Genomic DNA, 26,950 nt, shown 5'->3' with positions numbered 1-26,950 from the left:
GCTGTAGTACAACTGCACAATAGAGCTTGCGACTTCATAAGATCAATTATGATAGATATCATTGATAACTTGCGTCTCAGGCTTAAGTACCGGATGGTGTTGTCATTAAACAAAAGAAAAGCTTTAGCATCTATAGATTTGGAGATGGAGCTCAATTTAAAGAACTTTGTTATTTGTGTGCACTTATGTTTGTTTATAGTACATAAACGTTGATTTTCACAATTATGTGGAATGATTTTGGCTCAAAATCAATCTTACTTTTATAGGAAATAAAGTTTTAATTTTATGAAGTATTACTTAATAACCCAGAGCAAGTCATGCTGAAGTCGGAAAAATTATAGCCTCAGCTAACCTGACTATGATTGGTTAATATACACTATCCGAAACATGATTCTCAAAGCTACGTAAAATTTCCAACGGTTTTCGAAAATTAGTGCAAAGTAGCGAAGTTCGGTGATCATTAAAGATGTACCTCTTATGTTTATACCTACGATACGCCAGCGGGTTGTTTTTCTCGACTAGCCCTGTTCCGTACCTATCAAAATATTATTACCTAATGATTCATCGCCACAATAGAAAAGAGCCATAAACTAAGTCATTTTGGTCAGCCGTCAGTAGAGAAGAGCGGATTAGCAACATAATAACTCATAAGAAAGAAAAACCTCAGAAGAAAAAGTAATCAGCTCGTATGGATCTTTAACTTCCCGACGCTGGTTAGCTAAGCACTCCATACTGGACCCTATTTAATTGAATGTGCTCGTACCACCTAGAAAAAACATTGCATTGAGCGATTTTCATTGACTACATTAAAAATAGTTTTTTTTTTTTTTTTGATTATACTATTTGTAACGTATCTATGAGAAACAAGGTTATATGCATAGAGGTATGGTCAGTGTTAATAGGCTAGCTAAGCGTCATTGTCCATAATACATCATCTGTTACTTCTATTTCCACTTCATCGCTCGTAATACTATTTGAGGTGCTCACAAGTCTTCGGAACGCCAACTCCGTTGAGTTGAGATTCCACTTTAAGCCTTTAGATGTGGCTCTCACCGGGCTGCCAACTGCAATAACGCCACAGTAGCCACCTCGTACACCTTGTGGGGTCATTATTCGATGCGTTCCTTTTCGAAGAACCCAGCAAACTTCGGTGCCAGTGTGAATAACAACATCGGCGTGGGTAAAGTCCACACTCTGGTAAAGCGTATTAATATTGGCCATCATCTGATCAAGGCGCCCGCCCATTGCACAAAAGGCCAAAATGATTTCAAGACCTGGGTGCCGTCTATATAATACCTGGAGACACTTCGTGAAATCTGTATGTTCCTGATCAGCAGTTCTTATAATCTCGACACCGCGGTTTTCATACTCCTGAAGGACATCGTTCGTTACTGAGTCGAGATCGCCAGTTATAAGATCGGGTGTAAGCTGTGGCAATTCTTTGAGTAAACAATTACTACCGCCATCAACGGCAACTCGCGCGCGGGCCGATCTCCACAGCCTTGAAATAATCTCGCTCTGTCGGACATTCAGAGGTTGGTTAAGTATCACCACTGCACAGTTTTGTCCGTCCAGCCATTGCTGATAGTTCCATTGTCTTACAGCAGTCATCGCGGGCGCTTGAAACGCTCGATTCGAGCCGATTTTGAGAAAACCTGCTATGAAACAGAATAACGTCAGCCGCCATACAACAGCAAATCGATGTTCAACGGATACTCTAACGGTAAACGCGGTGCAGCGCGATGGCCGATAAGCCATCGTTCGAGTGGTCAAATCGTCTGCTCCCTATCGTTTCACGTCACGATAACAGCACCGGAAGATCTCCAGACGTCAATCATAGTTATGTTTAGTGTATTCATTGTTGACAATGAAAAGCCAGGTAATTTTCATGACACGTGAGTTATCAAGAGTTTGTAATTTCGTGTGTTTTTGAGCTTTCCTATCCAACCGTTTTCTTACCGAAACGATGTAAAAACGCTGACATATTCCTATGATGGCAATTGGTAACTGATTCTGATGGCAGGTCGATTCATTTTCGTCGCGTAATCAACAGTCCGACCACATCATTTTATTGTGGTTTCGTTCGCCGCCATGGCTATTATTTGATCACGTCTAGGTCAGCTGCAGGTGGTAGCTAACGGGGCGAAAGAGGGCTAGCCGAAAGGACGTCGCTAGGAGGAGGGTTCTATGCAGTGAGAGTAATAGCCACAGCTGTCGATATTGGTTAGCGAAGATCTTACAGGAAGAATCCGTAGCAAAGCGCCGGGTAAACACACGATATTTGATCCAGTTAACATACAAACAAATAGCGGAAGAAAGGGTAAACGAGAAAAAGTTTAGATCTAGTTGGCAATTGTATCATATTGTGGCACCTGTAACTTTGCTACATAACCAACTAGGCGGCGAAGCAAAACACTCAAGAGATGATGTAGACATAATTGAAAAGATAGCTTTGGTGTAGATGTTGTGGTGCATATCATTGCTTATCACATACATCTTTTCTTTAGAAACCACGGCTTGCTGCCTGCAAGAGATAGAGCGTTTGCAAGCTTTTTCAAGCTTGCAAACGCTCTATCGCATTCGGTGTAAGGACGATGATAGGAGCAGCAAAGAATGGCCGTCTGTGTCGCCTGTGAAAAGCGTCATCTATACACTGCCTCGCTAGTTAGCTCGTTCTTCTCCTTGAAAACAGTGTACAAAGAAGAATACATTGATCAATGTAGTTAGCTTATGCTAAACGCTGACTCTATGACTGCTTTATTTGAAAATTATATTTAGATATTTTTCTTTTGCAGTTTGTTTTGCGATCTGGTTACACATTGAACCCTTTAAAACTATCAGCATTGTAACTAACGCCTTGCTTATTTCGAGGCCTCAACCTTATTGTTGACACCGGCTACGTGCACAGCTATAAATCCCCATTTATTTTTAACACAACCCAGCTTGCTTTTTTTTTTTTTATTTTAAAGACAAACCAGCCTTCATGTACTCCATTATCCAGACACTTCCATGACTGCTACATGATGATGCATGGCAGTTCTACGATGCACAACTACCTTTCACTTACCTATTTTTTTCGCAACTTATTAAGCTTTTCTTTAAGACTGCCGTGAACAGCGGCTAGGTAGACAACCTTAGATGATAGAGCATGTTGAAAGGTTAAGGTGGCATTTGCGTACCAAAAGTGAGACTGAAGAGTATCTATCTAAATCTTGGGTATGTGAGCTAATTAATAAGCAAGCTAGAAAATAACTAATACATAATAAATGTATTAAAAATAATAATAAACCAACTAAAAATATAACTATATAAATAGATAAATAAAAATCAAAGTTATTCTGAGGTGGTTTAAGCCATTGTCAGGGGTATTTAGGTAAAGGTATGATTAAGTGTAGTAAGATCGACTATACAATTATGCTATGCTACAAGTAACGCAAATACTGCTCTGTTACCGCGGATAAGGAGTCATGCTCTAGAGAAGCCTTGTCCACCTTCAAAACGCGCAAAGCTGAGCTCTTCAAAGGTCTTTTATTTATATCTTAAGATATTTTACTACTCTTGTTAACATGATTCTGACTCGTATTTACCTGACGTTTGCATTTAACGATTATTATCGACAAGTTTTCAGATCTCCCGAACAGCGTAATAATTATGATCTAATAATAATAATATAATACCAATATAAAATAGCACGCGAGGCTTGCTTCTAACACAGGCCTTACATTAATACGGACTCGAAAGGAGCCGGGCGCCGGTGTAGCAATCAGGTCTGCACCAACTGAGCAATTTCGTCAATTTTACATGTATTTCAGTATTAATAATTGCACTAACATTTAAAAGATAAAAACTAATTATAAACAATAATATAGGAACAATCTGACAGGAACCATCAATTTATTTACTTTGATATTTTTAGAGGTAAAGGTGAAATCAATACACATACATAAATTATCGCCGAGCTTCGTTCCGCCTTCATCGACACAAGTCTGGATAGGTATGGAGTGTACATTAAAGGACAAATATTTGCTGCTATTTCATGGTATAGCCTGGTTATATACGCTTAATATGTAGAAATGTGCCGATAGATCTGTCAAAGTGTTGGTCAACGAAAAACAGGCTTCGGCACGCTATTTTCAAAAGTTAGGGACGATGCTAATAGGTCACAGGGGATCTGGCCTGATGTTCCGGCGGCGTATGTCAGCCTCTTCAATTAGTTTTGATATTGAAAACTCCGATGCGACTGAAATTAGCGTAGGATGAACGATATAATTGGTAGCAATAAACATGCTTAAATAAGAAGGTAGACCATTGCAAATTGCAATTTTTGATTACCTATGGAGCACTACTAAAGGACTGATAGGAGTTAGCTTTGAAATATCAACTTGTTGATATCTTGTTGACGTCTTTCTCATGATATTAAGACCGAACAATCGAATTACTATATAAAATATCATAGTATTGGCGAAAACATAAATAATTACGATTACGTTGTAATAAGACAAAAATGTCCGGAGCTTCCATGCAAATTGCATGTTATTTATTAAAACATGCTTATAGAAAATTCCAGGTCGCATCATCGTGAAGTGCCATTTGTTTACCTATCAAGCAGAACTTCATCGGGGCTTATATCGATTTTTGTACACCCAGCCACCACTATCAGACACAAATTCCCTGGAAGAAGGTAATCACATGTTTTATACAATTCAATCTAAAAATATAAACCTTGGTACAGTTGATATTGTCTAGGTGCAAGTAACTTGGCTTTTGTTTAACTTTAAACTTGGCAACGAGAAGGAATGGCAGCGAAGGTTAGATGTATAGAGGTCATTTAATAATAGGAAGTCTGCAGGAGTTCCTTCAATAGTAGGTTTTTTACGTGAAACGTTTCAAGCTGCAGTAAGCCAACAACGAATCGCCATTTTACAATCTACATTGTATTCGTCGAACATCTCGCTATTAATTTGGTTTTTGCGCATTTGATCTTGGCTTTGAATTTAAGCTTCCCCTACGTTTTGTAGCAGCGCGAAGTTACTAAGCCATAGAAGAGTAAGAAAATGGAAAAACGACCAAGTGTGTTTATTTGAGAACAAAATTCAGTATACCAAGAAAACAACGGGCAAATTCAATACTTCATACGCCAAGGAGTTCTAGTTACAAACAATGAAGAAGCCGACTAAATACCTGAACTTTATCGGATTAGTCGATATGAAGTCAACACGACAATACTTCAGAGGGCACTGAGCAAACTTACCGAGGTTTCCACGTTACACTCAATCGTTCACGGTTATACCTCTCTTGACGTTGTGCTTCTTCGACTTTGTTTTTATACATCGTGGCCAACTCAAGATTCTCGTAAAACAAGTGATACGTTACATTAGCCCAGATCCTGCGCGATTCAAATGGCTCCTGTTGTTCGACCGAACGTACATGCATTCTGTTGTGCGTTGCGGTTGCAACATTAAAAAGCACCTTATTATCGCCGTATCCGGACTTTGTCTTATGTCAGCAGTAGTAGTTAACATGTTATCAGAAAAACATTCGAACGAAGATCCCGTTTAGTAAGATGTGTATTTACATATTCGCGCGTATCGCGTTGCTTATGCCTGTCTTAGATTTCACAACCTAAATAATGCCGTTCTCGTTATAAGTCCTCTATATTATTATCGTGTATATATATATATAGAGGGTATACATATTTAACGGACGTTTTATACATATGCCTTGGATTATGTTTGAAGGAAAAATAGGGTTACAACAACCTCTATAGTGTAGAGCATAACGATGTGTACACCTATTTATATTTATTTTTATAAAACAAAAAAGCTGGATAAATCGTAAATTATTATGCTGATATGCGTAATAAATGTTAACGAATTGAACAGCTTAATAAAGGTTTAAGCCAATTAAAAAGCAATTACTAAGAATGAAGAACGTACCTTTCTATCCTTGACTATTTGTGAAATAAAAACAACATCGGTCCAGTTTCCTGTTAACTTAGCAATTGTGTCACCCTTATTTTTGATATATCCCTTTATGGTGTTGGCGTCACCGCCAAATACACCCTTGGTGATAAACTTAATTTCGCAGCTCATTTCAGTATGTCGACATGCAATATTTATACTGTCCCCAAATTCCATCCAGGGTGTCGAGAAGATTGACCTGACAGACAAGTTGTATTATGTGTAAGAGCAAGTTGAACGATTAACTATTTCTTTTTTCTTCCTTTTATCTTTCTTATTTGTCAAGTTTTAACTTTTAATGGAGCCTAATTAAGCTCATTGAAAGTAACGCATCTAAAGCTCTGCTTCTCTTAACAGATACATTAGGATAAGTTAAATCTGGTATAAGCGTACGTTTAACAAGCACAGCGGTCATTAAACCAGTCTAAATAATAAAGACACTGAGGTTGGATCTCTTAGGCGCTGTAACTGACCATATATCGCTCTAATGAAGTGACAACAACGAAAAAATACTGTAGCAGACTAAAGGACGATCATATCCTATCCTGTACAGTTGGGCCTGTAGGCAAAAAAGGTTCTAAGGAGATGAGATCACCTTATATAGACAGTCGGGAAGGTACACTCGTATTCTTCGTTGTGCGAGTGCAGTATGATTCTTCCTTTGCCTACCAGTTGGACTGTGACGTGTGTCCCTCGAAACTGGGTCTTCGTATGGATATGGGCTGTACAAGTGATGTTCATCGCTGGACACTCCGCATAAAAGGCGCTTATGGGCGGTTGATGCGAGACCTGCTCCGCTATGAACCTCAGATCGGAGCGGATTGTCTCGCGTGAAGGCATGCGGCCGTCCGCCGTAGATGAGGACGTTGGCTGGATGAATCATGAAAGGAATGGCTCGTCATTCATGATTCAGTTTATCCTTTAATCTTCTTGACGAAGGATACCCTGCCGAACAGTTGTGTGCAAAGGTTACTGCACGAGCTAACGACAAACAACAAACCAGATTACAGGTTCTGGGTTGAATTGCTACTAGCAAGCTGGCTAAACGTTCAAGTACGCTGAGCGCGACAGCTAGAAAGATGGTGCAAAAACTACTTTTGATTCTACTGACTTATAGTTTGCAGATCGTATCATTAGAAATTATCAATGATTTGCACCTTGTGAAAATATTTTTTCCTGATCTAATAATTCCCGATGCCCCTGATCCTAGCATTCTTAGGGCTATCTGGTATGGGCCATAATCTCGAATAATGCAAATTTACTAGTTACTAGCAGTAGTTGATGTCACTGCTTAAAGAACGTCATAACTGACAGAAGTTACCACCGAGTTGACTACTACTCACGTGTTTACATGCGCGTTCTTTGAAAATAAAGACATTGCGTTACCGGTTTCTTGAACAAAGATGACTGTCCGAAACTTTGCTATACCTATCATCGAAATGGCTGGCCAGGGCTAGGTTTAACTTTCTGCCAGGTGCAAACAGTGATAATTAATGAATCTAAAATGAAAACAAACCTGAGCTACGTACTGTACTTACGTCGTTATCGCTGATTTCGTAGTAGCACTTGAACACCTCCCCAAGTACAGGGTTGTAGGGTTTCTTTGGGCGTTTCGGCTTGAGACTGACGTGATATGCCGACATGTACCATCGAACTAAGGCCACCATCCTGTCGCACGGAGTCCCATAGCTGGCAATACTGAAAGCATACAGTATACGTGGCATTTTGGCCTGCTTTTTTGAATCGGACCCTACAGTAGCATAGCGTCCTAAATAGCACAAATAATGAACTCAAATTGTACTACTACTATTAAGATGTCTAGTTACTTAATAAATAGGTCCGCGTGTGTGAAGAAACTGGCGTAGAACTCGAGAAGGGATCGTCGTTCGAGAATGTGCGTAGGCAACGTCACCTTAGTTAAGTCCATGCCGATGGTCACTTGTGAAAGCAAATGCATCAACACACTGAAAACACGATTAGAGTCAATGTCAGTACTTTTGCAACGAAGTAATAACTACAGTGATCACGCTCAGGTGCCGGATGGAGTTCAGAAAGCGTGCTTAAGTTTGGTGGCAAGGAGAACTTCTCCTATCAGAGTTATGTGACACAACTTTGCTTGGCTAATATCTGTGAATATAGGTTTACGCCTGCTTATACAAACTATCTTGATGAGATTCGTTGCCGCTAAAAAAATTATACATAAGGTCTAGTCTAGCCTGCCTTATTAGGTTTAAGTAAGACCAAATTGTTTAAATCGTTTTTTCTACTATTATTAAAATTTTCGATAAATCGGAAACTTGCTGCCACACCGAAGACAAGGTTTACATGCAAAATAAAAAACTCAATAGTAGATATTCATAGACAGAATTACCTTCGTGTTTCGCGAATGTCGTCATCTTTAGTAGCATCATTGTACATAACATCGAGGTCAGTGGGCTTAAATTCGCGCGGTGCCTCGGGTGGAGGCTGAAAACGTGTTGGGGTCGCTTCAATATGTGGACAGTTGTGGACAACATGGGAAATGGCAAAATTTCTGTTAGTTCATGAACTTCAGTTACCTCCCAACAGTGTTTACTTGATATACCTGCTCGTCACGTAGCTAAGAGCCGCATCGCAGCCCTTGCAGCGTGCAAGTTTATCAATTCATCTTGCTGGACTAAGTTAGCTCCATTTTAATCATTGCAATTCTACATATCGTATTTTCACAGTTGAAAAGATAGCTTCCTCCTTAATTCGGTATATCGAAAAGCCCATTGTCCAACCCAATATTCTGAAGGCGTCTCAACGATAATAAGATAGAACGACCCTACTAGGGTTTTATCAAATAAGAAATAAAACGTAATGTTCATAAAAGTACGCACATACATACATACATTCATTCATATGTATATATACACGATATGTAGATTTGTGCTTAGACACGCTCAGTGCAAACCTTTTTTTATACTTCGCACCTTGGCAGAATCCACAGACATCTTCCATTTATTCCGAAGCCAGTTGAACAGCTTCGTCATTTTGAACAACTGACGACCTAATCGCTCGTCGACTATCGCTAATGGGCACCTCAAGATCAGATTTTATTATTATCACCATCAGTCACAACCAAAGTCAACGATATGGACTACACAAGCTGCGTAAATAAAGGAAGCTATTGTGCTTTTCCTATTACCCTCAGTTACAGATGCTTAGGCTCACTCTTCGAGACAGCACGTCCGTAAAGCCTGGTTGATTTTTCCCTTAGTAATCCATTAGTCCATATCCCATCCTCATCGTATAAAATTCTAGGTAAAAAAAAAATGTCTGCAATTGCTTAATTTCGTTTTAAAGTTAAAGATAACATTGCCGACATAGATCATACGGTCTGGCAACGACTAATATTCTGTACATATATACCTAGAAATGTATACGACATACGGGTATGTATATATTTTCGGTTAATCCGAAGTTTTCTAACCTGCGGCGGGCTCTCAGCCTCCATTTCCTATATACTGAATCATGCCGAATCTAATCCCTGAGGTACCGCCACGGGTATCATAAAGGCCGAGTATGGCACAATTGAGCCTACTCCACGAAACAGGCAAAAAAACCATTGCGGAATGCAAGCCTCGATGTGAACTACTATGAATACGAAGTACTAATCATCAAGCCTAGTGAACATCATGAAGCAATCACAGCATGAAGTAAAACGGATTTGAGATGACACGTTATAGCTGGATATTTTCGAGGGATTTTGTTGCATGGTCAAACGAGCCGAAAAATTAGACATCAGATTTCTGTCTGTCAACAAACGAAAACGTATACTCAGTTACTTGGTAGATCGTTTTATCATGTTATTGTTTCGATTTTAGAATCCACAATGTTATAGGTGTATCAACGTTTAGAATTATTATTTTAGAAAGAAGAAAAACACCTTGCTAAAGAGAAACGTATGCTGTTCGGTCCACGATTCCGACTCTGACCATAACCTATATTTGATAGACTCATACGTTCAGTACGCGTAACATGTACTTGCAATTATTATTGAACGTATCATAGACAGTGGCATTGGCAAAGTCCGGTGTGACTTTGATCCGGCTGAGGCGAAAAAAACCCCGGTGTGTCATTGACCATGGTATTTGCCATTTATGAGACGACTAGCCCAATTCCGTAACGCGTGCAGTGAACGTTTCAACCAAAACATTACCTGTTATGGATAAATATGAAATAAGTATGACAACTTTTCACATATGGTCGTACGTAGTTAAAAAATCAAATCACAATAGTAAAAATGATAATAACTATGCACGTAAATGGTTATGAAGATAAAAAAAAAAAAAAAAAAAAACGTTTTGTGTAACAAATGAGATCTGTGCGTTTCGTATATGAAACAGAAGTATCATTTTGACATCAGCATTGAAGCAAATGTCGTTTTCTGGATCGGTGCCAACATTTCATACAATTAATGTTACCTAGGAAAGTTTGATTCAAAGATAACTTATACTTCAAAGAATTTATTTCTTATCCTAGTATCTGATATAATATTATAGATGAAATTATGCCGAAACTCACTGCCTGAGCAACATACTGCTAGCTAGTGAGAATACGTCTAGCGTACATTTATTCTAACTTAACTATAATAAAATAAATCCATTCGACTTTACTAAACGATGGCGACGAAATATTAACAAAAAAAAAGGGAGAATAGGGCATATTGTATTCTTTGCTCGTCACAAGAAATACGTATGGGGGCTCAGCGTGCGGCAAGCCCTAGACCTGGAGGTCATACGAAACGTAGCCTGCAGTTCACAGAAATCGATTCGTCCTGATTCCAGTGCAGCGCGTATCTATTTTCTCCGTTACCACAATGGGCGTTTTTAGATATTAACCGCAATGCAGTGATACGTATGAAGAACGTTATCTGATACACTTCTATAAATAAATAAATAAAGATGCTTCATATCTCGTACGAGTTTATCGTTGAACAAGCGAAGCGAGCGATTGTTGTTCTTCAGTTCCAAGTTCCAATCCCAGTACCTCATTGTTGGCTGACCCTAGAAGTTATTTCCACAATTGTATGTTTGAAGTCCTGACGAGCGTCCGACTTGAACAAACTATGGCCAATTTTCTCAGTAGCTTCATATCTACTAATGTTCATTCGACAATAAGTATTCAATGCCAAGCTTAGCATTTTGCCTTGATACAAAGGATACGTTTCTTTTGAATCTATCACGTAGAGTGGTAGCCATATTATAAAAATTGATAAGCTATAGGTTGCAGGCTTGAATATCGTTTCTACTCCATGTACTAGTATCACTCTATTGCCTTCAAGTGTGTAACTTGATGGCATATGGACTGTGTTCGACGTTAGCGTTCTAGGTGGCTTATTTCGAGCCCAGTCAGAGTTCTAAAACAGGGTGACGGTAGTAATCTTTGCCTTAGGTGTTGCGCTGGGGATGAAGTTGAAGTTGAATTGATCAGCCAGATAGCGCATTTATAGCTAGAATTGGCAATGTGGGCCAACATTGAAACGACCTTATGACCTTAGAACACTTTGTTAGGTTGTTTCATAGATGTATATATGAATAGAAACGCTTCAAATATTCATGAAGACGCGATAGAAGAACAACCGTAATCTCAATATGTACTGATAGTTGTGTGAGGTTATCAACAGACTGACGGAATATTCACAACGAGCACACAATATCATTTATCGTCGATTTCATTTAGCAATTTCTAGTCTGGAACAACTCAATACAACTGCTATTATAACTAAGTGAAAGGCACCAAAACGAATACAGACACACGTACGTCTCAATAAAAGTTTTTTTTTTTTTTTTTTTTTTTTTTTTTTTCGCAAAAATAGTGTTCTTCTAGAATGGAGCATGCACCAAATTCAAAGGCATAAAGCATCCTCATGGTAGATCGTCCAACGACAGAGATAGATTAAATTATCGTACAATCATAGATGTACTGTCCCTGGGAGTGCGTACAATTTGACATTATCACTGTATAAACATTTATCTCTGTTTGTAATAAATCGTTTTTTTTTAAAAAGGCCACTATCTCGACAACTCGATATCTAATATAATGTTTTTTTTCAACAGATGACACGCTACTACATGATGGTAACGATACTTCAACAAATACATCACTAGCTTAGAGTTTCTCTTCTATTAGGAAACTGAATAAATACTTAATCAATAACTATCTTCATACAATTTCTTCTGTACAACGCCGCGGTAGAATCATATATAGGTTCCGTATATGATTAGTTACAGTTAGATAGAGTTTAGTGGACAAATAGGATTGTTGATAACAGTATTGTTAATTTCCGAGTGCAAACTCAGTATTTCTAGCTCCCGGGTTGTTCTGACAGCTTAAAGCCTCAAACACGATCGCCCCTTCCAGCTTCCATAAGCTACCTGCTGTGTACGTGGCCGCCGTCCTAAAGTCGTCGATTCACAATACGGCCCGTCATAGCTTACGTTGTACTAACAGCGACCCACGTTACTAAAGTATTCCCATTTCGCACAGATGACTAGCAGCGGATCGTCGAACGATTTCGTAAGGCTGACAAACGTCCATGAATAGCCTAATTTCTCAAACGATCCTTCCGAAATTGGCTTTCACCAATTTCACCAAAAGTTTGTTGATTTCGCAAAGTCGATTCTTCTAGAAAACTTAACTTCATATTCCAAAAATGAGAGCTTCTATCCATTTTATGGTTTCGCAGAAGCCGTACACATGTACTGCTGAAAGGTCGATATCCCGCTCAGTCTCCGATAGCTTCAACACGCCTAACAGTGGTGTGATTGAAGAGAAACAAGGGAACGAGATAACAATACTTCGATTACTTCTCACCTCAAAGGTACACGTAAACGACACGTGGTTGCCTTTCTGTTCTAGGCATAAAGCACAAGCTACGAAGGCTAAAGTTGCTTAGAATGATTCAATATAGATCAAATATGGCACGAAGACGTGTCTCGCAAAATGACGCCTCCTAGATAATATAATGGCTCCCGGCCCTTTACGCCAAGAAGACCTCAAACACTGTTAGAGCGTAGCCTAATTTAGATGCAACTTGCAAAAGACCAATGAGAGTCGTGGTCTTTACGGTAGCTGTCCTCTTCATACGATAACGGAACGAACATCTTCTGATTTTACGCAAACAATTCACATCGCTTCGCCTTCAGCTTTATAAACGAGCTTCTAGTACCGTCAGCTAAATGTCATGTACTCTTAGAATCTGTGATAAATGCTTCACAACAATACAATCTCACGAGGTGATCTATGTTCTCCAAGCGGTACTTAGCAGACGGCTACGGCGGCTTTACGCACCAGCATTCAGCAACGGCAGCCGTTGGATCTGCGAATAATTCATGCCAAACCCCAGAGCGAGAGGCAAAAAGGATGACTTTTTTTCTGTTGTCTTCCAGAAAACTTGGACTGGTAAGAAGCTCCTATCTGATATAAAAATCAAGTGGCACGTTCCCTATTTACGATGCTGCTTAATACTGCATGACACCAATACCAGAACGTTGAAACTATACATGTATGAAAAATACAGTATCTACCATGAGGCATCATTAAGTGTCCGATCAGGCCTACAGTACAATATTCATTTAACGAATAAATCCTCTAACTAACAACAATGGAAGTTTGACATCTGCCATGATTAAGGCAAAACAGAAATTCAGTTATGTAAATACAGTCTGAATAATGGAGACTGTAATGATTAAATTTTATTCAGCGGACTACGATTGGCTTTTGAATTCATCGGGGCAGCTCGGTTCTATATTAAATATATATTAAAAGGAGCCATACAAATACGTAATAAGAAGCGTAATCTTAAAACGAATACTATGAGCCTGACAGCAGAGCAGAGCAGGGGCCTTATAAGTTTATTTCGGTCGCGAGTGAGAACAATTGTACATCCGAGGGTGCCCATAGAGACACTGAAAAAAAAAAAAAAAAAAAATAGTGTTATCCACTTTCGCTTTAGAAGCTGCGTAGCCCTCTATAATGTACCGGCACCACAGACACTAGACAGATTCGAATTTTCAGAAATAACCGTATCGTCACAGAATTGTTGCCCTAGTCATTATAGTGGTAAATTGCACCTTGTAACTTCGGCTAAATCTTTCAGTGGGGGGTACGTCCTTGATGTTAAATTGAATAGATAATTCCGAAAAATTGTTCACACTAAAAAAAAATTGTTGTGTTAAAAATAGAAGATAGATATTACATTTGTTCATAGATGCACATGTTACATACCTACGTTACAATCAGACGTTATCTTACCATTCAGGTTGTGCCGAAACCCCATTGCCTCAATTACTCCCGACGTTAATTACGATCCTCGATTCACGTATGTCAGCGTTGTCGAAGTTCCAAAGTAAAAAAAAACTTCAACTGTTTGTAAGACTCCAATGAACGACAGGCAAACTTAAATATTTTATATAATAAATAGAAATAACAGTAAATATTTTAGATAGATCAATACAGCATTTTTCTCCTTCGTTTATGTGGCTACGAATATTTAGGCCCATTCTATCAACGAATCGTCTCTATATTTATACACATTTATATTAATCCTCAGTGAATCATTTATAGATATATGAAAGACACGGTATATTTTATATTTCTCTATGCATTTCATTTAGATTACAGAATAATAGGACGATTACCAAGGGCGGCATTTGCTTCCAGTTACAAACTCAACGTTTTAAGAAAAAATTTACTTCGACTCCAGGGCATGCAATTAGCCTTAAACTTGATAGTTCCCTATGCCTAGTACATGTGGACACAGTTCAAGTCCATTTTTAACACTTTGCCCAGAAGGAACAGGGGCAAGGCTTCAATTTTGTTTATTTTATTCAGCTGAGCGCAGCTATCGTGAAATTTGCCATGCTTTCACACATTTACGTCTTGATCTCGTACCGTAGCATCACATATATGGCGTGAGAAAGCCTCTACAGCCTTCCAGGAAAGGGCCATACTTCAAGAACAAGGACCTAATGCGTTCACCGAGTATGGTGTTCAGTCGGACTTTGTTAATCGCTGCAACCAAAGGTTACTACGAAACAATTTCCTGCAAGAGGGCTTTCGACAACAACAGCAGTTTTGATCCGGGGAAGTCAATACCGGCGAAGGTACTCCTATATACTTATCGCAGACACCTTTACGCCAAATAGATGTCCTGTATAAGTGAGACCCTACAATGTGGCCCCGTATATCATCGATCTTTGGTGGCGCCTCGCCCACAATCGATGCCGTCATTGCTATAAATACAAACCCAAAAGGCAGCCCTTGCTGACGAACATATTGTACATTGCGGTAATATAAGACAGCAATCGAGTAACATCCTAGTTCACTGAGCTCATTCCAGGTCGCATAACGGGCCTCTGCTGCCTCGTTCTTGGACCTGCAAACGTGATTCGAACGTGGTGATATCGTTTTCATAAAGGCCCAGTTCCAGTGGCACCGATAATCGATGTTGGGCTAAACACTGCTAGGTATTACCTCACGAAATGGCTTGGTCGAGTATTGTTTAACACTGTGCTTAGCGTGTTCAAAACTGCGTCCATTACGACTTGTCGATCTGGACGTGTCTGCTGGGGTCGGTGTCATATTTAACGTAAAACGAACGGCTACGCGATTCACGCACGGTGATGTATCCATGCCCTTCGTGTGAGTATAACATGTACTATTGTTCAATTCGAACGTGCCTGACGCAGGAGAGAATTCCGTAAAGATGATTTTATAAGGAACCTTCAAATGATATGGTCTAGAACGGAAAAAAGTTCCGCAGAGAGAAAATGCTTTCGATGTTGCTGGAGTAGCGTTCGCTTGAAGCAGGCAAAGGGTCATCCGGCGTTAGTGGCGGTCACGTATTTGTCTGCAAGCTACCACAGTGACACCTTTAAAAGCCGGCGTGCAGAACTTACCACTGTATTCGACTGGCGATGGCCTTCTTCGACGATAGTTAACACCTATAATGCTGCAACGCGTTTAACACATTGTATCTGAATAGAAACAATTGATGTCACTTTAATCGATGTATAGGAAATACTGGTCAAACTGATACAAGAGTGCTGTCCACTTTACCCTGCTCTTTGCTCAGCAGATTTCGAACCCACACTCTGTGCATGATGCATGAAATGTAATTAAACAGATGAATACGTTTAAATTAAATTACTGAACACCATCACACCCTCAAAACGACACAAAATTCAGAAATACGGCCTACCGCTTAGGTGAAAATCTGCACTCTACGTCCATTGACCAACTCCGCTTATGAAGCACCTAGTAGCCATATACTACCAGCAGTTGGATGATATGTATTTTGTAGTTTCTAAGGCGATATGCGACCCTTAACGAAAATGTATTAATGCCCCTAATCGTGTGCAGATATTGTTCAAATAGTAGGAACATACATTTTATCTCTAAATTCGTATGATCCACTTCTTGAGCATCTACTTCAACGCGAGTATCCGAGGGTTTCTCTTTGACCGAAGGAAGAAGTTGTTGATACGAAAAAAAAAAAAAAAAACATTGTTCAGTACAATCGAACGCCGAGGCCGCAACGATGTCTGCGCGTTCCGTTGTGCGACATACTCGCCTTCTACAAATAGCGACAGTTGATAAAGCGTTACAATGAAACAGTAATGGCTGCCGCAAGATGACCCGGAATTGGCTCGCTGATTGAACTTTTACTTGCCAAAGCAGCCAGCACTCTGTTACACGACGCCTTCGCATCGTTGCGTCTTTTGAAGTTCAATTAGGTAACGTTCACCCTACATAATTCACAACGGCTGGAAACAGTAATATATAACGAATTTGGCAGAGGCGTTCGTTGTGGCACGAGTGAGTGAAAAAAAAAATACACATTGGTAAATAAATAAAAATGTCATGCGATTTGTTTCAAAAAATATACGACACGCAAAAGTCTACAGGGACGCCGTCATGCGACGCACGTAACGTAAACATCCGGTTATATAAAAAGGAAAAGATGCAAAAATTGATCATGCCCACAAAGCACCGTCCCAGAGCTTTGTGCTGCCCTGATATCATGAGGGGCATATTTATTATCGACTGAATCTAAATTGAGGAATGGCTTGACGAAATTTATCCCGTGAAGCTCCCCCATGTGCAAAGTACAAATTGTCGTTCCGGATTTATCCTGTCAGTAATAGATAAACTTATAGTAGTAATCGTTAATTGTAATATGATGGTCAATAATAGCCTAGAAGAAGTAAGCCCAGTTCAATACTGCTGCTTTGACACGACTTTATCCGACATAACTAGAATTTCTATGATACAGTACATATTACGCTTCAGTCACCTCAGTTAACCATCATCATGTTCTCACGTGGTGATTATGAAAAAAAAGGAGAAACTCCTTCATTTCGTAGGCGCGTGTGAGTGGGCTCCACGAAGCGAGCTTGGGATGTATCGATGGGAGTATCGGTATTCATTGTCGAACCTTTCACTTGAACGACGATCTGACTATATAATTCTAATGGCAAGAGTAAAATAAACGTCCGCCTGCCAGGACAATCTGCTCGCCCATATATTAACATGATTGTAAACAGGAATGTCATTTTATTGACAGTTCGTACCCCCTGCAAATAGTAGACGATAATTGAAATCGGTCGGTGACCGCTTATTGATGATAAGTATCGTACATAAAAAAATTTCCTAATACTATATAGATAGATAGACCTGCAATTTGAGTCACTGATCGAATACCAATGCCGACAATTAGTCGATTTCCGGAGATGCGCCAGTAGAAATGCAGGCATCCAAACAGAAACGCAAACGCAAGAGCGACCGATTCGGTGCAAGATCAAATAAACGGGTCTAGTTTTTTTGCTATCATCGTAGATACTGTAAACATGGGTTCCAGTAAAATAACCCAGTACAAAGCCGCCAGACGTAGGCGGGTATGTTTTTGGGTCGTTACGCTGTTGAGGTAATCGATTGCGCCGGCACGGCAGCAGCGGCGGAATCAGCCGAACCGCTTTCACTTTTCGCTACTGATTTGATCATCTGAGACGGCTGAGATTTCCCGTAAAGATAGCGATCCACAGCCGGTCTGCACACACATCTGCCTCCGCAACAAGTTGCCTTTGACTTCATTATGAAGCCTTTGACTTCGCTGTGAAGTCTTTGGCTTCGTAGTGAGGCTAGTTCGGTCGTTTCACTGCTGGCAGCGATGTCGATGGCAGCAGGAGACAATGTGACCTCCGTAAAACGCGCTTGGCTACCGTACCCAAACGTCCTGATGATAGGAGCTTCATTTCGGCAGTAGCAAGAGCACCAATAAGCCGCGCAGCGGCGGCAACGCCGTTGGAGCGAGCGGTCGTGGCAGACTGTTACGCTGGCGTTGAGTAACTGTTCATGCCAATCGACCGAGTCGATGATGGCACCTGTAATAGTTATGCATATTATTATTGTGATTCTTCTGATGTTTTGCCATTTTGCCGTCCTTCTCATTGCCATTAGTGCTCTTTGCCGGAAGTGATTGAATCTTCACCGATATCCCTCGGGGTGGCCTGCACGTTAAACGCGCGCATATATGTTTTATAACAACGATTACAAGGAGTGAAATAACGGCGGCAGTGGCTCCGTCGACGAATACCAGAGGCACTAGTAAAAGTTAGCATTACACTGTACATTTATTGCGGCGAACTTGTACAAAATAAATTCACAGAAGTGTCCATATATATATATATATATATACACTTCTGTGATATACATGCGCAAAACGGGTGTGAGGAAATTCTGCTTAGTGGGGTATCAGTGGTGATCACCAGCAAAACAAGTTTCCGCTGCTTCAAACGGGACAGCCGGTGGTCTTTGGCAGCTGACAGAGAATGATAAACACGTTTTGGTGCCGCTGCGCTTTCCGTCTCCGTAATTACGTCGTTACTTCGATTTCTACTGATTGCATAGCCTTGTGCCCCCGTAGTGGCGCAGCGATGAAGTGATTTAAGTTCGAAACATGGCGCAGGCATACTTTGTTTCATCCTGGAACGAGCTAACTGCCTGAAACGGTGTCTAATGGCTGCTCCGGACGAAAAATTTGAAACATTACATATGGTCATATAGCTTTGTGACAGATGGTGGCAAAACTAAATCTTGCAATCGTAATCAGTCTAGTGCAATACGTGTAGATAACGTCACCGGTATTGAGATGATTTGATGGTAATCGGTGACGTCGGTGTTCTTGAACTTTGGCCCGTGTATTCCCTGCTTATCTTCGCCACCTGTCTTCCCTACGAACGGAGTGCAACGAACAGCCGATGGCGTTCTCAGAAGAAACAAGAACCGTTAAACGAATTAGTAGCAGGTCGTCGTGAAAGGGAAATTCTAGATAAAGCGTAATTTACAAAACAAGACCCGGCCACGTACAATGTTTCAGTAGACAAAGTAGGCAATGAAGTATTCAGTGTATCTATCTCCGAACTGCTCTATGCGTAAACGAGAACGTATTCGAGCGTTAAGAATCAGAGCGATCCCAACAGAGGTCAGACGAATACAATGTCTAACAGTAGTTTTGCTGCGGCGCCTTTCGGATCGTCTTGATCATACAACGCTGCAAATTACCCCTATATCTCTTCTGGGCACTATTCTTCGGCATAATATACCTAGACAGTCTCTCTGCAATTCTATGACACTTGACAACCGGATTGGCATTGAGAATAATCTTCAGATGATTTCTGTAATCAAGATCGTCATAGGTACAACATAGGGTTAGAATCAGATTGGCTCACCATCCAATTGGCTCGATAATATTGGTTCAGCTCGTGCGTGTGTGCTTATGTGTTGTGTATATGCTTGTAGTGTACGACTATACGGTCGGTTTTTTTTGCCATAAGACTGGGTGGAAAAGCAGCGAAAAAACATAATATGGCGGTAACAGTAGCAGACGCACAACATCGAGCGTAATACATACTTACGCACACATCTAATCTAGTAATCCTATCACCTTATAATATCCAGCAGTGGTAGTCATACAACAATATAAAAAAATTTCTACTATTGCGTCTGCGGCAAAATAGACCAATTGGACGTTCATACATATGTATGTATATATATTACGCAATGGGAAAATCAATTTAATAGCCAATAATGGCCAAAAGAGGTAATGGCAATCACAAATTGCTAGGCGTTTTTTTCGCTTTGCCCTCATTCGACATGGACAGAACATTCGTATTATAATCGTGACTATTTATTATTGGATTAATGGCGTGTAAGTGACTATTGAGAACGTTTGATTGAATTTTTAACATTTTTTCTACCTATATCATAACGCCCCGTTGTGTTCGCTTAGAAGAAAAGTCGTTGTCGACGCTCCTCTTGGCGGCATAGTACCAATAAATGGTGCGCCATCAGCATCAGCTGAAACCAGCTGAATTGCCAACCACCGCAGTGGTATTAGTACCATCGTAATTACTATTGTCACAGGTGTCATGCCGCAGACGTGGAACTGATCTATTGGAACAGACCTACAACACTCAGGCTACTATGGCGATCTAGAATTATGAGCAAATCTGCGAGGCGCTAGCGCGACCTGTAGGTTGAAATCCCGCACGACGCAAAAAAGATGATATACTTGCGCACATCGCACCACAGGCGGTCACACCCATGCTCTCCTAAATAGTCCGCATTTTCCCTAACCAAAAACAGGCATAAGGCGTTGAATGGAAGACATTTTACAAGGGAACTGTCATTGTTCGCCATACCTGAGTGGAATCTATCTAACAACAAGCAGCGTCAAACTTATCATAACTGGGGTAGTGGGGCCGGCGTATCTGCTGAGGGTCAGCTATATACGGACCCGCTTTGTTGAATTAAGTAGCATACGGCACCCGAATGTCGAAGAAGGCGATGAAGTGCTATGATCTTACTTGCAATTGACACTCTAACTTACCCAATACTATAGCTCATTACTGACGGATTACATCTCCGCAGTTATCGATTTGATAATGATGTTTAGCAGCTCTTTGTAATATAAAAGGAGTAGCTATAATCGTGTTTTACCTTAAATCAGACAGCGGAGTATTGTAAAGCATGCGTTTTTATCTAGCAAAAAATGAACATATTAATTTAATAGGAGTCAGTGAAGTTAGCCTAAGTAAGTTTACGTTCCCGCAGATTTTATCGGCTCCACTTCAGCTGACATTGAACAATGTGGACTATTGAAATGAGTAATACATCGCGAACTTAGATACAGAAATTATTAACTCGCTTTTTAACGAGCCTATCTGACGGTATCCTAACGTCAGGCACTCCTTTAACCCTATCGTTTTTCCAGGTCTTATAGGATATTTTATACTGCTTATCAACAAGTCGAATTGTGTGTTTTGATAGCAGAATGCTGTTTTCACTTATTTTATTCTGCTTCGTGTGTCCTTAGAATATAATGATGGACTTCAGGATCCGCTGCTGCGCATCTTCGCCGAAGACACCCGACCTTCCACCGACTATTGAATAAAATTGGCATCTACTTTACTTCACCCACTGACGTCTGTATGGTTAACTTTAACACGTACCAAGATATTGAGAGTAGGAAACTGGCAGGATGTTTTATGGACATTAGTTGTATGGAACACCCGATCTTTCTGCCTTATACGGCCAGGTCATATCTACGCGAAAAAACTTCGCAAATTCGCACTGTCTCTTCGAAATTCGAATTTATTTATACTCCAGCAGTATAGACAATACCTTCCTTCACTTATGATGTCTTGATAGGTCGTAACTGTGTTGGTTCCCGTTGTGATCCAAGTTTGTCGAGGATGGCTAACGTGGGCGCGTTTGAAAGTTGTAACTTCTGCGATCGCAGAAAGTTGGGCCGATTTCAGTCGGTCTACGTGTGTTGATGCTGGTAACATCGTTGAATATTACCACGATCAAAGGTGGCTATTACAAGCTGATGATGTTTGTTTATTGAAGCCCGTAGGCGACATGAAATAGCATGTACAGAAGTTATTGAAATAGATAAAAGCCACTGCAGAACATTGGCCTTTACCATGATACCAAAGGGTATGGTGCGTGTACAGGTACAACTTCTATTACCTTTGAATAACTTCGAGAACACATGACGTTTGGTACCCTTTTCTGTGCCCCTCTTAAAATTTAGCTTCGAAGATCTGAACAGAAGACGCAGCCCCTTGTTATCATTTGCCGTACGCTTTCCCCTTTTCCTTATGGAGTAGCTAAACTATTCTCGTTGAAGATCATGTCAGCGAAGCCAATCAAAAGCGGACGCTGTCATATCCCTTCCTATGTTTAAACACAGCCTCACACCAGTGTTTTCCTGGATACATATGAGTAATGTTTGAGCTATTTTGCACGCATTTCTCTTTACGCTACGATTCCATACGCGAATTATTGAACCTGAATCCCAGCGCTGGATAACGCTATTGACTGTAATTCAGTAGAACTAGCCTACAAAGTGATTCTCTTGTGGTTTCATCGGAAACACACGATTTCCCCTTCTTAGTTAGTTCCCTCCCGTAATAATCTATCACCAAATCCAACAAATAACATCCACGCATTGTCGCGAATGTCTGATGTTGAAGGCTGATAGCTCCGCGCAGATGAGCAGCTACAAGACCAAATAGAAGCAACCATCAGGTTTTTAAAAAGAAAGCCAGGGACAATATGAACGCGACAGAAAGAAAGATAGAAAGTAAGAACGTTACGCATAGGCACCTCATCGCGATTACAGAGCGATATTTATTGAATATGATGGTGTAGTGGTTGTCTATGTACATGCGATCACACTGCGAGACTGGGATATGCTAGACTGTTCGAGACGAATCAGTTCCGCGTTGACTCCCTCTGTCTTATCTGATTGATGTTTCTTGCTGACATATTGAGAACGATCGTCCGGAAAATGGCGCTGGCCAGGGTAGGGTTCGTACACTTCGACGAAACGCTAGGAAAGTCCTGTAGAATCCCGACGCAGGCGAAACCGCACTCGATTTATGTCGTAGCCTACAGACGCGAATGTTCGTTCGGTGGAACCTTTCAAGCCATTTGAACTCTTAATGTCACTAACATCCTTCACAGTCTAAATGAGAAAGCCGTTGTAGCCGCTGAAGATGCTCTATAAGGGAACGAGCATGATTGCTATGCATCGAAGAAGCACATTACTACAGGATGAAGCTTATTAGATATCTTTACTTTAGAGTACAAGGTAGCTAATTACATTATATCTGTAAGAATAGGCCGAAACTCACCTTCGTTTAAGTTGTATTCTTAATTTGTTTTTAATTCGCATAAACCTGTTACCTATACCCTATATATATATATATATATATGAAACGTTTTTTTTTTAGGATAATCCTCAGGTTTGTTGGAATAGTTATATTCACGTCTACTTTTTGTCAGCGACAATATTCACTGCTTACACAACTCCATATTGGAAATGCAGCCAGAAGCGATTGTTAACTAGTCGTCGTAAGATTCAGGTGAGCTAACACATTATATAGCCAGACAACAAAAAATTGATCCTTTTCTTTCTTGTACCTCTTTGTTGACTCACGTACTTTAATAGATATGTAGCCGCGCTGTTCGGCCCATTTGTGAGTTAACCATTTCCTGTCGTAGGTTCTCTGTCGGCATTCGCCGTTACGGCCTCTCCGTTCTGTAGTGAATACTGTTGCCACCAATATGCGAGTGTGCCGTTCCTATACCGAGGCTGGTCGTCTAAAGTCGCACATTAAATCTGCAACTATCGCACAAACCACGTCTGTACCAAATTTTCCGTCGGTCCATGCCACCGGTTGTTAGTGTCAAACTACCAGAGACGGGTTTTTTCGGTAGCGGTCAAACGCCGGTGGAGGCAGCGCCGGTGTCTGATAACAAAAGACGTGTATCTAAAAGTCAGGCCGCAAACGAAGCGCAAAACAGGTACGAGCGGACAGAGCTTGAGCGGGCCTACAATTGCATGTGGCAGCCACCGTGTCCGTTCAAGGGCTGTTTGGTTGAGGTAGAGCAGCATGGCAGAGTGACGAGCAAGATGAACAGAGGGGCAAGTGGACCACCGCCAATGGATCAGCGAACTTCATTCTAGCACCATTTAAGTTATCCCTAAGTCGATCTGTCCATCGTTCTGTACGCTCGCACGTCTCGTTGACGACTGCCGGTTTTGTGGACGACGAATCCCCGTTGAAGGTGTCGTTATCGTCGATATTGTTGCTCGACTTTCGTTGCGCGTATAGCGACAGCTACCGACGCGTTACACATACGGAGCGATGTCAGTCGCGGCTAACTGAAGACAACAACAAGTCGGACTGAGCCACATTAACGGTCTTGGCAGAAGCAGTAGTACCATCAGTAACATCAACGAATCAATTGCCAAAAGAATACAACAGTCATCTACTGTCTTTTTTTAATAATAGTAACACAATGTACTACTAGTCATCATATTTCTCGTTCGATTGTTCTGTGGACCGTTTTCGTCACTTTCTTCCTAGCTGATCTGCATGTTCGCTTGCTAGCTCAGGCTACCGCTCAGTGAGAGCAAGTCACCTTTATCGCCAGCACCGTTGGCGTCACAACCGTACACGAACGTCCGCCACTTACGTCCCGTCACTGGCGGCTGGCTTGTTCCGCCAACTGCTGTCGTTACCGTTGTTGTTGTTATTGAGACGGCACCTCATCGACGGTCGGATGATGTCTGGTCACGATCGGCATTGACATGTTGCGGACAATTTGGCCGGCTTCACCACTTCGCTGGTAGAAATAGTAACGGTAGCAGTCGGTGTCTTCTTCTTTTGTGAAAAAGTAGTATACGGTCTACTAGGAGCACCGCAGTCTTGTAGCCGCCGGCGACCGGGCGCTGACGGATTTAATAGCTGGAATCGTTGCCAGAGTAATTGGAATGGTTTTTGTCTTCATTATGGAAATAGAAGTAAAAGTAGTTTGAGAAGTGGGACCGGCATCGATCTGTACGTTTCATGTGACGTTAGCGGTATGATTAGTTGGCATTTGAAACGGTATTGATTGGCTACTACATTCTCTTAATGCTATGGCTGCGGCGATCTTTCTTTTAGAACCGATCGATTTGCCTACCTGTCCATTTGTTGAGCTATTGGTTAATGGCAACCGCTTTTGTATCGCCGTGTCTGTTCGTATCTGTCTTCGAATAAAAGTAGCCAATTACTCCCCCTGTTGTAGAAAACAAAGCAATGGAGTTAATATGTGGAGGCAAAAAAAAAAGGAGACTTTTCTGTAGTGCTCAACGCTACAGAATTGATTAATAGCTAGCTAAAACTTAGTAATTCTTATTTTTTTACATAATTGCAGATTTATATAGGCGCGGATAAAGTGTTCCCGTGGAAAAAAGCTAAATTAATTTTCGCTGTGTAGCCTCTTTGAATCGTTTTGGTGCACTCAAACCAAACTGTGGCAATATGTACTCTCAATGCACGCATCTCAAAAGTTAAGTAAAACTGCTATCAGCGTATCGCAGTGGGCTACGAAAGGAATGAAAAGACGGGGTTGTAGTAACACCCTCCCTAAAATACAAGCCAAGTCCACTAGTACATTTCCAGTGGGGCAACTAGTTCTGCTTTTTATGCTTCATGTATGACATCAATTCTAGTTGACTCTTGCAACAGGAACGTCTCATCTTAATATACGTGCGGTCATATGGAGCGACGTACGTGGAGATAGACGATTCTATGGCCTATTGTATGTTGCAACTATTACACTTGCAACCATCCTAAAAAAAAAGTGGATGTACGCTCTGATTCACCGATGGCGACCAATTGATAACCGTGAGATTTACCTTTATATTAAAAGCAGCAGCAGCAGCAGCAGGGCTGCTGCTGCTGCTGCTGGTAAAGGTAAAAAAAATCACTATTGAATTATATAACGATTCATGATGTCTACTAGTTAGCAGTACATCATATTTCCGAATATGTACTCACCGGGTGTACACATATTGGCACTTATATGAAGCATTCATAGACTTATGACTTTGATTCACGGTCGCACCAATTTCCGTTTGAACTAAAGTGATAACAATGACGTAACAACAGTACCATAAAATTCTACATTGATTCAACTGAATTTAGTTGATATCCCATCCTGAAAATGTATGAATAGTAATACGTCCGGTACGTGAAGAGCCTTCTGATCTCGCAGCTAAGCTAACGGTTAGCGACGGCCGTTAGTAAAAGAGCCAACCTTTCTTTTACCTCCACAGGAAAGTGTGCTACAGCCGGATGTCCTTAGGGAGATAGGCTCACGAAAAGCAGTTTGGAAGTAGCTGTTCTGAGCCAAGAAGGCAGCAGCAACAGCCGAATAGTCTGAGTCTATGTATACTTGAGTGTGGCTGAAAGGGAATCTCTATTAAGGCGGCCTTCCAAGACAAATCCAAGAATATGGCCGTTTTGGACGACAGAAGAGAGACTGCTGCTCGGAGAAGGAACAGCGCCGCGTCGCATCGCATAAGCTGCCGCTGTATTACCCAAAATAGAACTACAAATGAAATATACGACTGGCTCTCAAGAGTTAGAAGGGAGTCCTAGTGGATCTGCTTGGCTATCATCGTTAGTCAATGGAAGAAGGCTGACTGCAGTTAAAAGAAACGTCGACTGTTGCTTCCCGTAGCAGTCGCACACATGGCTTCCTTCGTCATGGAACAGAGCTGGAATAGCGTTGCTTTCGATCATTTTGTAATAAAAAAAAACTTTTGTTGTTTCCTTTTGTTTAATAGGTGTTCCAGTATTTGTGCTCCCTGTTTGACTTCTCTGTATATATATTTAATGTTACCCTTTAGCTAACTACACTCTATCTACACGAGCACCGTTCAGATTAACTGTGTGCAGAAAATACAGACACATCTGATTTTGCAATTATATAGTCATTTGCTTGACAGTAATTATTTTTTATTTATTTCCCATTATTAACATCACCGTCGTCTTCATTGAGCATTTCTTGTCAAGTCATTTCCAAAAATGACATATATTATCTTAGTACTATGTGTA

At 40.8% G+C, this 26,950-nt stretch overlaps 2 protein-coding genes and 1 long non-coding RNA gene across 3 annotated transcripts in view; all 3 read right to left on the bottom strand.

Moving 5' to 3' along the window:
• Positions 1-2,119, bottom strand: part of LOC111261465 (thiamine pyrophosphokinase 1) — a gene marked incomplete in the record, with an annotated part of 2,467 nt that extends 348 nt beyond the window's left edge. Inside the window, 2 exon segments of the mRNA XM_022834997.2 lie at positions 1-1,655; positions 1,960-2,119. Of these exon segments, the coding sequence (XP_022690732.1) occupies positions 904-1,655; positions 1,960-1,984 (777 nt within the window).
• Positions 2,120-4,510: 2,391 nt separating this feature from the next.
• Positions 4,511-8,974, bottom strand: LOC111261464 (oxysterol-binding protein-related protein 9). Its single transcript, XM_022834995.2, has 8 exons — positions 8,896-8,974; positions 8,332-8,446; positions 7,787-7,924; positions 7,499-7,658; positions 6,556-6,830; positions 5,937-6,159; positions 5,252-5,496; positions 4,511-4,671 (listed from the first exon to the last, which is right to left on the bottom strand). Exons 1-8 carry the CDS (start codon positions 8,972-8,974, stop codon positions 4,614-4,616), a joined length of 1,293 nt encoding a protein of 430 aa, XP_022690730.2. The 3' UTR covers positions 4,511-4,613.
• Positions 8,975-22,657: 13,683 nt separating this feature from the next.
• On the bottom strand, positions 22,658-26,058 carry LOC147753330 (uncharacterized). Its single transcript, XR_015311511.1, has 3 exons — positions 25,889-26,058; positions 23,501-25,124; positions 22,658-23,081 (listed from the first exon to the last, which is right to left on the bottom strand). It is a non-coding gene; the product is annotated as an uncharacterized LOC147753330 (long non-coding RNA).
• Between the last annotated feature and the right edge of the window lie 892 nt (positions 26,059-26,950).

The sequence above is a fragment of the Varroa jacobsoni genome, unplaced genomic scaffold (assembly GCF_002532875.2).
Source record: "Varroa jacobsoni isolate VJ856 unplaced genomic scaffold, vjacob_1.0 scaffold_559, whole genome shotgun sequence".
Lineage (NCBI taxonomy): Eukaryota > Metazoa > Arthropoda > Arachnida > Mesostigmata > Varroidae > Varroa > Varroa jacobsoni.
This window is presented reverse-complemented; position numbering and strand designations above follow the sequence as displayed.

What these genes read in the sequence shown, in the direction of transcription:
- LOC111261464 (XM_022834995.2), bottom strand. Translation starts at nt 8,974, where the DNA reads ATGACGAAGCTGTTCAACTGGCTTCGGAATAAATGGAAGATGTCTGTG. An exon ending in GACATTCGCGAAACACGAAG is followed by an intron (nt 7,925 to 8,331) that starts GTAATTCTGTCT and finishes TCGTGTTTTCAG; the next exon opens with TGTGTTGATGCATTTGCTTT. An exon ending in ACGAAATCAGCGATAACGAC is followed by an intron (nt 6,831 to 7,498) that starts GTAAGTACAGTA and finishes TGATTCATCCAG; the next exon opens with CCAACGTCCTCATCTACGGC.